We start from the raw sequence: 15,751 nt of genomic DNA on the forward strand, positions 1-15,751 counted from the left end.
GCGGGCGCCAGCACGAGCCAAGGACAGTCGTTTAGTGATGAACTGACGACGATGAAATGTGGCTGTGGCTCGCTCGGCAAAAATAGCTTCTGTTGTATTTTAAAAGAAGGATATGGGAGGTTAAATGTTTAATTTGATCGTGGTTTGGTTGAACTTAAAATCAGTTATAAATTATGTTCATTTGAAATTTCTAAAATAAATGAAAGGAACGGCCTCAATTTATACACTTTTTATAAAATACAAGAGATTAATATTGAATTATACGATAACCAAATTTTTCTTCTTTTTTCATTTTTTCCCGCATCCTCTCTCTTCCGATACCTTTTTCTTCCTTTCACTTTTCTATCCTCTATCCGGCTCCTCTTGTTTTCCTTCTTATCCACTGTTACTTTATCCGCTAGCTGCTGGAACAGGACACCACCGCATCACCACGGCAAGTCGTCAACCACGTGCTCCCTCGCAGAATCTCTCGAAGCTCTGGTCAGCGATGCTACTTTCCTCCCACTCTGCTCTGGCCGCGCCGCACGACGCCCCTATCTCCCTGCTCTGTCCACGCGCCTCCGTCCCCTGCCACATCTCCGCACGTCGCTTCCACCTCTCATCACCATGGGTGTGCTGTCACCCTTCCTCGCCGGCACGAGCTACCGCTGCTCTTCCCCAGCACAAGCCGTCGACAAGCATAGTCAGGGAAGGGTATTTTCGCCAAGCACCATGGGAGGTGAGGGTGAAGCTACGGGGACCTGCTTCTTTTGGCTTCCTCCGCCTAGCTCATTTCGATGACCGGCTCCGATGTAGCTTCACCTCTGAAGGCGTTTTGGCCCAATCTGTTTGGTAGGACTTCAGGTGGAGCTAGTGGAGAAGTATCTCCTGAAACCCACCAAAGGGGATCTAATTAAGCAACTAGCTTAGAAATTGGCCTACTCACACGAAGCATCATGTACAACATAGACAACATTCGATTTCTAAAAAAACAAATATTTGTACGGCTTAGTAAGTATATTTGTTCGCAAATTGTAACGGAGGGAGTTCTTTTCCAAAGACATTTCAAGTCAATCTTACCGTGTACTTGCTGGGGATGCTAGCTTTTTATAGCACAAAGAAATCGAGCTTACTGAAAGATTAGCCGGGACTGGCTGGTGGGCTCAGTCCTGCTCCTCCATTCCAAATTGCAACTCGTTTTATTTTTTCTAGAATATAATGTATGTTTAGATGCATACAAACATCTATGCACCTATAAAAGCTAAAACGATCTACAATTTGGAAAAGATCTAGATACACCTAGAAAAGCCAAAACGACCTACAATTTGGAATGGATCTAGATGCACCTGGAAAAACCAAAATGACGTACAATATAATAATAATTTCTTCAGTGACACAACCAAACAACACAGGGAAATGAGTTAATTAAGCAAAGTCATTAGTTACAGAGCTTCAGACACACACACCTCATCTTAGAACGGTTAATTAAGCAAAGTCATTAGTTACAGAGCTTCAAACACACGCACCTCAGCTTAGATCCTGCTGTTCTGAACTTTCCTCACCTATCTTTGTACTCAAACCAATGTTTTGCAGATCACAGAGCCCCAAATTGACACGGATATATGCCAATCCATCAACAAAAGATCTGAAAATCAAACAAAAATAACGAATACTTAAGCAAAAGTGCAGGCTGACTGCAAAATCACAGATTAAACAATTTGCTCTTCATTTGCTAACACAACCTGCATAAATCCAATATACCATCCGGAGAGGAGAGGAAGGAGCAGAAAGTACTACAGATGTTTTTTTTAAAAAATGTACTATGTGAAACACATATATCATGGTTCTAGTAGAAAACATAATTCATGCACTAAAATCTTACGACCTGGTTATACTTGCTGGGGATACTAGCTTTGTTTGTAGTATAGCACAAAAGGAATCGGGCTTACTAAAAGATTAGTTGGATTGACACGTGGGCTCAGTCCTACTCCTCCGTTCTAAATTACAAGGCGTTTTGATTTTTTTTAAATATAATGTATATCTAAGATGTATATAGATATCTATGCATTTAGAAAACTCAAATGATCTACAATTTAAAACGGATCTACACAAAGTCAAAATGACCCTCAATTTGGATGGAGGGAGCACGTGTTTTGTACTGTATTTTCTTTTTCATGAGGCCGCGCGCATTATCCAGTCCCTGCGGATCCCGCCATAAAAAAACATCGAGACCGGGGTACGTGGCAACGTGGGGCCCGGCCGCCGGCATCCACGCGTGCACATCGAGCCCACCGCTGTCCACGCGCCACGTGCACAGATTTCTCGTGCAAGGTGATGCTATCTGCTCGCTGAGAGCATGACTCTGCGTACGTGTGCCTTGGCGCCGGTTGGCTGCCATCGACGTGTGCACCTCGGGCCCGCCGCCTTCCCGGCCACCACCTGACAGACTCGATCAAGTGCGGGCGTGCGGCGGTAAACTCTCTCGGGACACGGCCACCGCCCTGACACGGAGCCACGTACGTTTGCCCCATCGCCGCCGCGAACGGCCGCCGATGATGTTGAGCTCGCCACCGTCAATGAGGAAGGCCGACGTCGACCGCCTCCGGAATGGATCCACGGGTAGGTGAGAGTGAACGAGGGATGTTTGATACGAGGTGTTAAATTTTAACAGTATCACGTCGGATATTCGGATGCTAATTAGAAGAACTAAATATGAGCTAATTATAAAACTAATTGCAGAACCCTATGCTAATTCGCGAGACGAATCCATTAAACCTAATTAATCCATCATTAGCAAATGGTTATTGTAGCACCACATTGTCAAATCATGGACTAATTAGGTTTAATAGATTCATCTCGCGAATTACACTCCATCTGTACAATTAGTAATTAACCTATGTTTAATACTTCTAATTAATATCAAATATCCAATGTGACGGGTGTTAAACTTGCACCAAACAGGTCCTGAGTACTACCGTGAATGGATACGGCAGATCTGACAGCCATGGATCTGAAGAAGCCCAGGTTCTTTATGGCTGGATCTAGCCACCATGGATGAGGAAGATAGAAATCCCGGGAGACCGAGCGAGTCGGCCGTGGGGCTCCCTCCTCCACCGATGGAACACTGACGCCGGCGCCGGACTGGATCTCGCCTCCACGACGTCGGGGAAGATGGGGACCTGATGGTGGCGTCGGTTGCGTCGCTGGAGAAGAAAGAGAGGCGCGACCACGCGAGAGGATTCGCGACACGAAGTTTTTTTCTTCTTCCGCGAACAGAGAGACACGGTGGTTGTGCGGTAGAATAGAAAAGGGCTCGGTAATTAAGAAAATATCTCCTTCCTAATCTACTTGCTCCCTCTTTTGTGCCTGTTCGTTGATCTTGGATCCAATGGTAAGGGCAGACCACCTCTCCGGTGCCCAACCTCCGGAGGTGATTTTCGGTTCGTGTGGCTACATATTCTCATCCATTAAAAAAAAAAGTATGCTGCAATGTGGAAGGAATGATTAGAAACCAGAGCGCAGTAACTAGCCACCTGCAAAGATCTTCTCCATTTATCCTTTCCTTTACCATGCATCGCACAACATTTTCTTTGTCAAAAAAAAGTTCGTAGCTCAGTTCCACGCGTGCTTCTCTGCTAGAGGGTGTTTCGTGCGTCGTCGGTGCACCAGCCGTCGAAAAAGGATACGAAAAGGAAAAATTCATCCGACCTGCCGGATTCGAACCAGCGACCTAAGGATTTAATCTGCAACGCACTACAGTCCTCCGCTCTACCAACTGAGCTAAGGTCGGTTTGTGATGAACGGGCCTCGTTTTTCTTATTAGTATTAGTTCATCCTGACCCAAGCCTCGCCAACGGGTCGCAGGATAGAACTTTGGGTACTATTGCCGCAATCCACGGCCCAACCTGGCCTGCTCGCAGGTCCTAGGCCCTCGGGAGCCAAACTAATATGACGGTTTATATAAATAAAAAAGGAAACGTCGTAACAAGATGCCATAACTGAAGCAGAGATGACTAAGCTCAACACATCTTCGCTCTCCAGTGCTTCTACTGGCAGAAGCAGCGACCGCCGGCAGCGGCATTCGCGGCTGACCGGCAACCTGGGAAATTTAGCAAGAGTCTGCGACCCACTTAGGCCGGCAAACGACATGTCAGGATGAAAAGAATTCAGAGAAGAACCAGACGTAGCAATGCTTTGGAGGCCCAGCCACCGTGCTTCAGTGTTTCAAATTTCAGAACGTGGAGTTCACACAACTCTCTCCTCTTCGGGCAGAGTTCCAAACTTTGGTTCTGGCGTGATACATCATTCAGTTTGTCAGTAATCGTAAGCAACCTTAACTGATTACTCGATGGCCTTCAGAGTGTCAGTTTGTCAGTTAATTTAAAAGAAAGATATGTACTCAGTGTGTATATAATACAAATGTATTAAAAGACAGATATGTACAGACAGAGTATCAGAGTATGCATTTGTAATCCTAGTTAGGTTTTTGTCAGAAGTACTAATGGACAGGGCAGTACATATACTGTCTGTCTGTACTGCAAACTTGCCTATCAGCCAATACGACTTCAGGCTCCTTTGGATTTTCTGGAGGTGCAGAGATGCCATCCAAGCCGCCATCTTGATTGTCCTTGTCGAGCCACACTGACGACAAGGATTCCACAATGCAAGATTCTTGAACTCTTGTCAGAATAGCATTCCCCTTGCAACACTGATGCCGATCGGTGTAAGTCCTCCGTTTCCCTGATCTCTCCTGTTACCTCAACGCAACCACCAGGATGATCAGCAACCAGTCATCAGTCATCACACGCAGAACCAGGTCGATCCAGTGCAGCTAGCCCAATTGAGAAAAGACTGGAAAGGGCAACAGTAGATAAAAAGGAAGGTAACAGCACATGTTGTGTTGGCCTGCAAATGTGCCTGAAACGATGACAATCACGAGGAGATAAAGAGGTGATGAGCCCTCCGATGACAATCACGAGCTCCGTAACCCATCAGGACAAACGTGGTTCCTCCCTCAAAACAGGTTTGATTTGCTTGGGATGCTGGCCAAGCTGGTTCTGAAGGTGTTGTTTCAGCGCGACATGATAGGATCCCCAAAGCCAGACTTCCTTGAGCTCACGCAACTGCTCTAGCCCAGAAAACACCGTGGAGGACACACTAGAGCAGCGAATATTCAGCACCTCAAGATTTCGCATCGCGCCGGAGTCAAATGTCACAGACTGTAGCCTGGAGTTGCAGGCAATTTCAAGGGCATGGAGTTGACGGAAATGTCTGCCAAACTGGAGCTTACCATCTTGAAACTCCTTGAGGAACAGGCAGAGAATTCTTAGGTTCGGTATATTCTCAATAGCATCCAATTCCTCTTGAGGTAACATTGTCATATGTAAATTCACTCTTGCGAGACTTTGAAGATGCATCATCCATACCGGCAGCTTTCCTACAAGCCCATAAAACTTAAGGCAACGTAGGTTCACCGGAGGTTTGGCAATGCCATCCATGCAACCAAGATTGTCATTGTCAAACTTCACTGACAGGAACTCCAAATGCCTGTGACCTGAGATGGCACCAAAAAACTTATGGCTGTTGTTCCGGTTAATGCCAGACACTCCAAGATCCCGCAATAGGGTAAGGTTCCTGAGTTCTTTCAGAATACCCTCCCCCCTTTCAACACTGACGTCGATGACACCCAGAGAGTTTAAGGCCGTCAGTCTCCCAATCCCTCCAGGCACCTTGACACAGCAATTGCGGGAGCCTGTAATTCGGCGGCGTATGCTCAACTCTGGCAACCAGGACACCGGAGTATCGTGTGGTCTTCTTATTGATGGCATTGTTAATGATGTGCTTCCTGCTGATTGCGGTAGAATATTAATCATTCCGGTGTCGTCATCCAATTGTATGGTGGCACCAGCACGAATAAACTGCAGCTTTTGTAACTTTATAATGCTCTTTGGTAGCATGATTATGAATGTGTCCCTGATATCCAGAGTCTGGAGCTGTTGCAGGTCACCCAGGGAATCCGGCAAGCAAGAAATATGGCTGCATCCTTTCAGTGAGAGAAACTTGAGGCGGGGCAGCAACTTGACCATCTGATCAATGTCTGTCTCCATAACACCTGATGCATCCTCCAGATCTAGCACCCTTAGAAGCCTCATCTTGTCAGAGATGAAGAATGACCTCCATTCCCCAAAGACTGTCAAAGACCGTAGACGTGAGAAATCAATGCTTTTAAACACATTTATGTCTCTGTCCCAGGTGCTCCCTATGGCAAGGTGCCGTCCTGTGCGTTGTGAATTCATGCTGCAACTCCCCTCCAGAGTAAATACAAGGTTCTCTTCCATTGAACGTGAGATGATGTATTCATGGAAGAAACCATTGGCTTGGCAGAGGGGCATGCCGAAGGAGGAGATCAAAATTGCTGATCCTAGCATCCGGATCATACACAATTTGACAAGCTTGGTAAAGAATTCCTCTGCAGACTCCAGTGCAGTACTTTGTTTGTTGTCCCTGCAGTAGCCCTCTGCGATCCAGCGCCTCACCAAACGCATCCGCTGGATGTTGTGGTTTATAGGGAATAGTGATAGATAGAAGATACATGGCTTTAGGTAATCTGGGCAGGTAAGGAAGTAGGAATGCACCCAGGAAAATAGACCCTGCAAACTACCAAATGCCCGGTTGGTCTCCAACTCAAGCATAAAGTTATGATTCAGCATCCGCCAGCCTTCTAAGTTCAGTCTGTTTTCTTTTAGTTGGGTGGACACGAAATCAGCTATAGAAACTATCACTCTGGGAAATCCACCACACTTATGTAAGATACGTTTTGCTTGCTCAATCACTTCCATGCTCACGTCAGAGGAACCAGTCTTCTCAGATACCTGTTTCTCAAAAAATTTAAGGACTAAGATTAAAAATGTTGTGTTAGCCTAAACAACAAATATTGATTTTTGGATGTTTTAATTTCAAAATATATGGTGACCACATGCATGGGTTAAAAAATTCTTTTATGGTGCTCCAAATTTGTATGAACTGTCCATTGTTCACGGATGCAAGGTTCAATATTCATCTTATTTTATTGCACTAAGAGATCATCTACAACGTGTGAAGTCTATCAATAACAAGCATGAGAACCATCATACAGAAAAAAAGTTTCATTATTATAATATTTATATTCACAATGAGAACACAACTCTTTTGCGTATCCTTGATTTTTTTTCCAAAACTTGCAATAATATTTGTGATGTCAGGATAACAAAAGTATATATATTTTGTTTACTTTCAGATTGATGGATGTTCAGAAAATCTCTGATATTTTGAATTATGTTTCATATATGGCAATTTAATATTTCAAAATATAAACGTTGCATGATTAGAGCTGTTGAATACTTCTTATGAAGTTGAGTAAACACACCTTCTTTTTAAAGAGATCAAGGATTTCATCAAATTCCAGGCCTCTGACATTCCAATTCATTGTTGCACAAGATGTGGCAACACTTTCTTCATTTGTAATGACAATGATACGGCTCTTAAGAGAGCTTTCAGTGGCCCTAAGTGCCAAGGCAGCTTTTATCAAGTCCCATTCTTCCACAGATTGGATGTCATCAATAACAATGAGGCACCTATGTTCATGTAGAAGATCACGGCACTCTTGAATCGGATCTTTGATTCTCAACATGCTGCAGTGTTGTAGAGACTCAGAATGTAAATCCAAAAGCAAGCTCCGCGTTAAGTCCCTTAAGTTTATTGGATGGGATACATTCACCCAGCCAAACCTTTCAAAATTACTGCATTTGTGTTCAAGCACTTCTGAGAAGTATACATGTCTGACAATAGAAGATTTACCAACACCAGCAATCCCCCACACAAAGATCACCTCTCTATTGGCAGCATGAACTGCCACATGAAGTTCACTTAAATCGATCTCACGGCCAACACGTACACGTTGAAATTTGTCTAACCAAATGCGTGCAGCTTTCTCTTTGGTTGTCAGCACATCTTGACCACGATCCTGCAAGAAAGAAGGAAATGTTTTAAGTGGTTGCCTCTCAAAGATGCCATTTTAATGAAAGGCAACATGCTTAGAAGGAAGTGAAAGGGAAATTCTCCATGTTCCTAGTATTGTAAAGGGAACGGATACATCTTTCATTTGTTTCCTTAATGTCCTACTGCCAACCTTTTTTTTTTGTGAAACACAGTACAGACGCATCGCAGACGCAGACACAATCAGCTCATTTAGAACTCGATCAAGCCTAGAGCAAGCCATGCCCAAGTAGCCCCTAAGTCTAGTCCTCAAAGTTTCTCAAGAACCCTCGAGCCTAGTTGAGTTATGCCTGAGCCAAATTTTTAGCTTAGCTTGAGGTGGCTTGAGCCTGTCCCATCCTCAATCACAGGCAGCAGCTAAGCTCTGCTGTGTTTACAGCCCAACATAACGCATATAAAAGCTTGTCCTAAGCTTGCGTTGAGCTCAAGTCCAGCTTAAAAAAACTACATTCAAGATTTTTTTTGTATTTTTTCTCCGAGCATGCAGGAGAGGTGCATGCCATTTCACTCAAGAAACAAATGATATAAAGTAAAAAAAAAAACAACACACACAAACTCAACAACAACACGACGCACACACATGACAAGACACACCAGAACACCACACACACTAAGCAGAAGATTTGTATTAAAGGTCAGCCAAAGCTCAAGTAAAATCCCTGATCCAAAATTTGGGAGGTAAATATGTGGATGGTAACTGAATCTTAAGCAAGCGCATTTTTTGAGCATGAGCTTGGGTTCAAGCTGGGGATGCTTGGAGGATGAGCCCTGTCTGAATTGGATCAACAGGGAGGAAAGCTTGAGTAGCTCATGAGTCATGACACCTTGAGCTCTCTTTACCACACAAGGTCCAACCTCATGTTTTCCTTGTGTCTTGGTTTTCTTTATCCCTATGAGGTAACCATATGTTTATTTGAAATTTCCTGTGTTCTTAAGTAATTTTCAAGGTTATGGCGCTCCAATCATGTTTTCTTATTCTTGCGTGTCCTTTGTTTGAAAACGCCTAAAAAAATAGATAACAGGATAAATAATGACAAGTGGCTTGTTAAGTACATAGACTATGATCTGTACCATTCTTTTGTCATCCTCACTTATCTAAAACTTGAACCTATAACGTATATCAATGTATTTAGATATGAACAAAATTTTTGAAAAGCACAGTAGAGCTGACATGCAAATACTTTCTTATCACTATACTATTAGTAAATTTTGCTAATGCAATTTCCAAAATATATAATGATCAAATGTGTGTATTGTTGACCCCCAAAATCACAGAGAATAAAGGGAGCGAATATTTCCCTAAATGTAATAATGCTGTTCCGTGCTTACCTTCTTGAGAAACACACAAACAGAATGATCATCTGAGAACCGCTTCAGCTCTGATACACAGGATGAATGTCCAATGCAGAAACTTGCAATCTCAAGCTGCTGTGTGAGCACAATAATGCAACTTCCTTTTCTGTTGTCAGGTAGATACGCCCTGACGGTGTCCCAGTCATCCATTGTAGACATGTCTTCGAGAACAACTAGGTACCTCTGATTGTTCAATTGCTCCATGAATTCCTTGATTAGTCCATTTTTTCTCGCCTCAATCACCTCCATAGGCTTCAGGACACCTACAGTGCCTCCTTGTTGTGGACAACAGTTTGTATAGAATTGAATCAGCAAGCTTCGGATGAACTCATGGGAATTGAAGGGATGCATCAGTTTGACCCAGGCACGTCGTGTGAAGTTTTTTCTGATTTCTGGCTTATCGTAGGCCTCCTTGATGAGGGATGCCATCCCGACATTACTTGCTGATCCCCACACGGACATCACTTGAAGCTGAAGCTCATCAAAATTCTTGCTGATTGACTTGAGAAGATCTAACCGATCACTCTCATCCATGGAATCCCTCGCCACGACGAGGACATCCAGTGCTGTTGCATTGGTCACAGCTTCCTGATGCATCTGACCGGAGGGCTTTGAGCTGGAGTCACCGATGTGGCTGTAGCGCCTGTTCCTCTCACCCATAGCCTCAACCCTGGCCTTGAGCTGTTCTATATCATGGACAGCATCATCCAAGGCTGCTGCTTGTGCTGCTGGCGGCATGCAGGATGGGAGCAAGCGACGCCACCAGCTTGACTTCTTGTCCAAGTGGACGGCCGACTCAATGCAGTCCTCCACGTCTAAGGCCATGTTGCGAACCTGCCTCACCAAAGTCCTTGCCATATCATTTTTTATGTGCTCTCTGGCAGCAGTGAGGAAGGAGTGCATCATCTCGAACTCGTCTGAGATAAGCATCAGGTCACACTTGACACTCTTTTGTAGCAGCTTTTCCTTCTCAATTGCTGTGTTGGCCAAGGTTAGAGTGCCCTCCACCGCGGACTTGGCCAACCCAAGCACGAGGTCTGCCATTGCCTCTCGGACTCTTCTTCTTCTTAGCTAAGCTCGTTGTGTTGTGGAAGCAGAAGTTAGCAAGTGATGCTTGCCGCTAATGCTAGGACTACTTGAAGGTGCACAGGACCAAGGATACCCATCTTTGCGAAATTTCGCAGAACCAGCCAGAGTGGATGCCAAAGCAAAGAATATAATCTTTCTGACAAAGTTGAACACAGGACGAATCACACCTAACTAGGGTCCAAGAAAAATTCACAGAACCAGCCAACGAGGAGCATATATGGAGGCAAAGAACATTTTGCTTTTGGAGGAGTGGGAATCACATGGTGTTTCTCATGGTGCTGCTGCCCATATTATGAGCACAAATTCCTCCTGCTTCCCCTCTTTTTACTACTGTGCTCTTCCTCAAATAGATTCCCATCTTCAGGCATACGCTACATCAGTGGCTGTCCTGATCATACAATGCTGTGTGTGTAAGCCAAATGCAGTGCTCTACAGAGCTAGGAATCCTTTTGTAACACATATGGTACCCCAATTAATATTCCACCTTTAAAGCATACTTCACCTTGCAGATTTGCAACCCAGGATTTTTCTTTCCACCATCTCTTTCTTTTTAAGGAAAAAAAAGGAAAGATCCCCTTACAATTTCTACATGAATTGGAATCTGCAGCAATAATTATTGGATTCATGGACTGAAACTTCAATATTCATGTTTGGGGATACCATCTACTAGTAATACTTATAATAAATAAAAGACACTAAATCTTCAGAGGGAAAAAAAAAAGCTCACCGGCGAGTCGTAGGCGGCCACCACCCGACCGCCGGGCGATGTCCTCGGCGACCACCGTGCCGCGGGTCCGCGCATCGTGCTCCCCGTCCCTCCTCCGCAGGTGGCGCCGCAGCAGACAGCAGTCAAACGATGGGCCACAAACGATGCGCCGCAGCAGACAGCAGACAGCAGTCAAACGAAAAATGTGCTGGGGAAGCCCACCTACTTTGTTTTTGAAACGAACCTCAGTACCTTTGCAACGCCAAGGCTAAAGCAAAGACGATTTTGGCTTGCCAGTTGCCACAAATCGGTTTGCACAAAATAACAACCTCTCATACGAAGACAAAATTTCAACATACGGACAGCAGTAATCAATCCGGATATAAACCCATTATTTTGAGACGGCGCATGCGGACCGCGGCAACGGCGGCCGGTGGGAGTAGCGGCCGGCGCGGCCGAGCCGTGGGAGCGGCGGTTGGCCCGCGCAGGTTTGAGACGGCTACGGTGGTGCGGCTAGTGGAGGCGCAGCGCAGCAACGGAGGCTCGGCGCTACGTTCAACGGCAAGTACGATTAGTTTTGTTAGTTTCCTCTTCCTCGCGTGATGTAGTGAATTTAGATCCACGGGTTCAATTCATGCAAGGGAGGGTTGATTTGCTTGGGATCCTTTTATTGTTCATCAATTTTCCCCTTGCTTTGTCCTTAGATAAAACCGAGGTGCTGCTTTGGCAAGGACGGCTGCTTGTGCGGGCGGCATGCAGGGGATGGGCATGGAGGCGCAACAGCACGAAGACGCATGAAGATGCTATAGGTGGAGGTAACTGGCCGTGCGGCATGGAGGAGGACGGTGGGCTTCCTCAGATGGTGTGAGCAGCACAGTTGCCAGAAGCCGCGGGACGACGATATGGCTGGCATCGATTGCGGCGTGGGGATGCAGACTTCCTGGGACGACACCAGCATGGGGGCTCGCGGGATGGCAGCTTGAGGTGACACGCGCTGCGGCGCGGCAACGAATGTGGCCGCACGAATGGCTGCAGCTAGATTTTTTTGTTTCCTAAAAAAATATTTTCGCTGGCGGGCTACATAAGCACCCACGAGCATAGGACGCACTTGCGCTGCCGGACGGACACCGTGCTGACAATAAGTTGCTGGCGGGTGACAGACCCGCCAGCAGAAACCGGTTTTAGCCGCCACTACAAAACTTTTTTGGCCTAATGAGGGTTTACGGGTCGTATGATGCATAGGGTGCTTTGTGTGTGTTGACTTTGGAAAGGGATGTAGTTGGTTGGGGGTGGGCAATTGATAGGTATCTTTGGATGTGCTATTGTTAATTTGGAGGATAGTATAATAAGACCATTGAACGCATTAGACATGAATGCTAATGTGTGTTGCACGCAAAGAACATGCATATCCCACATGGCCTATAATTAATTAACAAGCTACTTATGACGCTATTGTCTACACTAGTGCTTGAACACTATGTAGTTGATGTGTAATAGATTCGAGTTGCATGCCTATCACCCAGTGACCCAGATCATCACATGGGCTACACGTTGCAAGTTACTTTGTATTAACGTAGGTTAATTTTTAATCTAGCTCAATCCATCAATCGACTTTCTAGTAGATTGTAAGACAGAACGTGGCACACGTATCGTTGGGAATATAATCCTAGATAACCTAAGAAGGTAGAAGTTAGAATCTACTGGAACTTTCCATTTACTATTATAATCTATTAGGACTCCTACATTTTAACTGAATAGGGGATTTGACATATAAGGAGGGGTAGGCAGGGTACCCCTAGGAGGACGAATAGGGAACTTGGCATGTACAACCCGGTCATCTGACTATGGAGGTGTGTCTGATATCCAGAGGCTGAAGCTGCCTGAGGCCACCAATGGAATCCAACAGATGAGTGATATCTTAATTTGCATCCTCTAAGGGAGAGGAACTTGAGGTGTCATATAATTAAGAACACAATATGACCATTGTAAGGCATCCATGGGCCAACAAAACACTCCTTTAAAACATTATTAGCATACATGCAAGATACAAGGCTAACATCGACACTTGAAACTTTATTTCTCAGGCCATATGGAGCCTACAACATGGCAATGATGAAAACAACTAGTAAAGGGAGTCTGATGAGGACAACCCGTGTCTTGTTTGTTATTACTCACATGGAGTAATAAAGACTTTATTATCCTTATTATAAGATGCACTCGCTTGCACTAGTTAGGGCTCACATAAGCTCCAATCTGGTCGACAACATCCCCAACACGCCCATAGAATCCCACAATGCTGTGATTGTTCGGGGCCGCTACACGGAAAGGAGTATTGCCCGCAGCTTGTTTCCCGTATGGTCCGTAGGTGTTAACATTGGTTACAATTGTAAGAGATGTCACAACAGTGTGGACTCCGTCGTAGTTATTACCAGTTGTCCCATAGATCTCCTTCACGGTCTCTGAAGGACCAAACTGTATGGGCTGTAAGGAAAGGTATGGATGCATGAATATATGACCATATACAAGTATTTAGACTTGAAGATAAAAAACAGCATCCTTTAAAATCCACTCACCGGTTGCTTGGACTTTCCAGCATCACCACCCCATGGACCAACTGCCCGCTTCTGGCCAGATTGGTCAGTGTAGGAAAATGCAATTGTTTGGATGAAATTGTTATTAGCGTATATTGTTACGCTTTCAAGACGTTGAGGTTGCTCTGCACCTTGGATTTCGTAAGGTGTCCCTCCATTCCCACCCCACGGCCCAATCTTTTGGACGGGCTTCTGTTAGAGCTTAGAGAGGACATCGTCAAATGATAAACTGACAAATGCTGTTGGAATTATAGATCAACATGAACATGAGTATATCTCACCGGCATTGGGATGGTGAGGCACATAACACGAATACGAAGCTCATTAATGAGCACTCCACTAATGGCCTGAATCCTTTTGTAGCTGCAAACACCTTGTGCATACACAAACTCTCCGGTCCCTCCCACAACTGCCCAATCACCTTCATCCCCAAGAGTCGCAGGTCCAAGAGGCCCTTGCACACTGAGAGTGGACCCCTTGAACCTAAGCCAAGTTTGTAATAGATAGTAGACACATATGTTAGAGCAAAACATATAGAAAGAGAGTACTGAAACTTAATCAAATTTGTGACCACAAAATGTGTCACTAAAACCTCAATGCAGCGAGATGAAGGATGAACGAACCTCTGATCGGTGAACACCACGATGAAAGAACCATACCAACTTTCGGTGCTTTTCCTGGCGGCGATGCCCACACCCTGCAACCGTGCAACAACCGTTGCCTTGTTGTCAGGAGCATCACGTATGTCCCAGTCCGTAACATTCGTGCAACCAAAATGATTGGGAAGTCCTTTGGAGGGCACTATGTTATGTTCGTTAGTGCCGTACTGCTGAAACGCGTATAGGTGGAAGAGATGCTCCTGGTGCTGCACCGGTGAGGTAACAGACGCAGAAGTCTGGTAATAGGAAGGGTTAGCAGCCATGGCTATGCTGACAGGATTTTTTTTGGGATGCTTGATGTCTAGGGTGCTTGTGTAGTGCGTTGGCTGTGGATAGGGGTGTAGTGAAGGGGGAAATTTATAGGCGTCTTTGGGTGTGTCATCTCTGATTTCGAGTCTTGTGTGACCGTTTTTATTGCAATAGATTATGCGTTAATGTGTGTTACACGCTAAGCAGTCCATGCATATCTCACATGGCCTACACTTACAACTAGCCAGTAATTAACAAGCTACATATAACACTATTATCTACACTAGCTAGTGCTTGGGCACGTGTATTTGATGGGTTAATTATATATTTGATGAGTTGCAGCACCGAGATCATCTCACATGGGCTTTTTTCGATAAAGGAAGCTTATTGATTCAAGATGAGTTGAATACAAGGACCATGACATGGGCTAGTTGTTGCAAGTTTGCTTTTGATCAACGTAGGTTAATTTGGAATCTAGCTCAAACACTTTGTTGAGCTCAAAGGTTGAATTTTTCTTAGCATGATCGTACATAAGTTCGATTAGTAGCTAAATGAGTGGTTTTGGATTGTTTCTTTTGAAAAATATTCCATCATTTGGAATCGTCATAGTTGACTTACCTGTGATGGCCATCGTTCCAAGATTGTCAGGGCCAGCAAGCTGAGCCTAGTGTAGGCTAATTACTGTGATCTGTTCTTAGTTCGCTGAGGTGTACTACTACAAGGTGCAGGTACGGTACTGACGGGGCATCTGGAGACAGATAAATCCTCCACTGAGATCAAAGGAATCCTGCTCGTAATTAACAAAAAAAATTGCTTCGATTAATCGTTCTTGAAGATGGTGCCTTGAATAATCTTTGAGCTGATCGAGTAGCTGACACCCACTCAAGTGGATTAGGATTGTTTGACTTGGCTGGGCTGTCAGACGATGCCCGCCGCGCCCCTACCATCCGCGACTGCGTAAACTTTTCCCTTCACACCTGTGGATCAAATCGCCAAATTAAAAAGCATAACCTCTGCTCAAGGCTTTGACGAATTGTTCTAAACAACGATGAATAAATTATTATTAAAAAGTGAAAAAATATGTACACATG

The 15,751-nt window shown here is 44.9% G+C and overlaps 2 protein-coding genes and 1 non-coding gene across 3 annotated transcripts; all 3 read right to left on the reverse strand.

Annotated features, from left to right (window-relative positions):
- Positions 1-3,681: 3,681 nt before the first annotated feature.
- On the reverse strand, positions 3,682-3,769 carry TRNAY-GUA (transfer RNA tyrosine (anticodon GUA)). Its single transcript is given in 2 exon segments — positions 3,682-3,717; positions 3,733-3,769. It is a non-coding gene; the product is annotated as a tRNA-Tyr (tRNA).
- Positions 3,770-4,386: 617 nt separating this feature from the next.
- On the reverse strand, positions 4,387-10,961 carry LOC117834719 (disease resistance protein Pik-2). The gene is made up of 3 exons (XM_034714246.2): positions 9,343-10,961; positions 7,385-7,981; positions 4,387-6,851 (listed from the first exon to the last, which is right to left on the reverse strand). The coding sequence occupies exons 1-3, from the start codon at positions 10,408-10,410 to the stop codon at positions 4,971-4,973; spliced, it is 3,546 nt and encodes a 1,181-aa protein (XP_034570137.1). The 5' UTR covers positions 10,411-10,961; the 3' UTR covers positions 4,387-4,970.
- Positions 10,962-13,160: 2,199 nt separating this feature from the next.
- LOC117866784 (jacalin-related lectin 35) lies at positions 13,161-14,754 on the reverse strand. Its single transcript, XM_034751067.2, has 4 exons — positions 14,376-14,754; positions 14,034-14,235; positions 13,735-13,944; positions 13,161-13,642 (listed from the first exon to the last, which is right to left on the reverse strand). The coding sequence occupies exons 1-4, from the start codon at positions 14,672-14,674 to the stop codon at positions 13,388-13,390; spliced, it is 966 nt and encodes a 321-aa protein (XP_034606958.1). The 5' UTR covers positions 14,675-14,754; the 3' UTR covers positions 13,161-13,387.
- Between the last annotated feature and the right edge of the window lie 997 nt (positions 14,755-15,751).

The sequence above is a fragment of the Setaria viridis genome, chromosome 8 (assembly GCF_005286985.2).
Source record: "Setaria viridis chromosome 8, Setaria_viridis_v4.0, whole genome shotgun sequence".
NCBI lineage: Eukaryota > Viridiplantae > Streptophyta > Magnoliopsida > Poales > Poaceae > Setaria > Setaria viridis.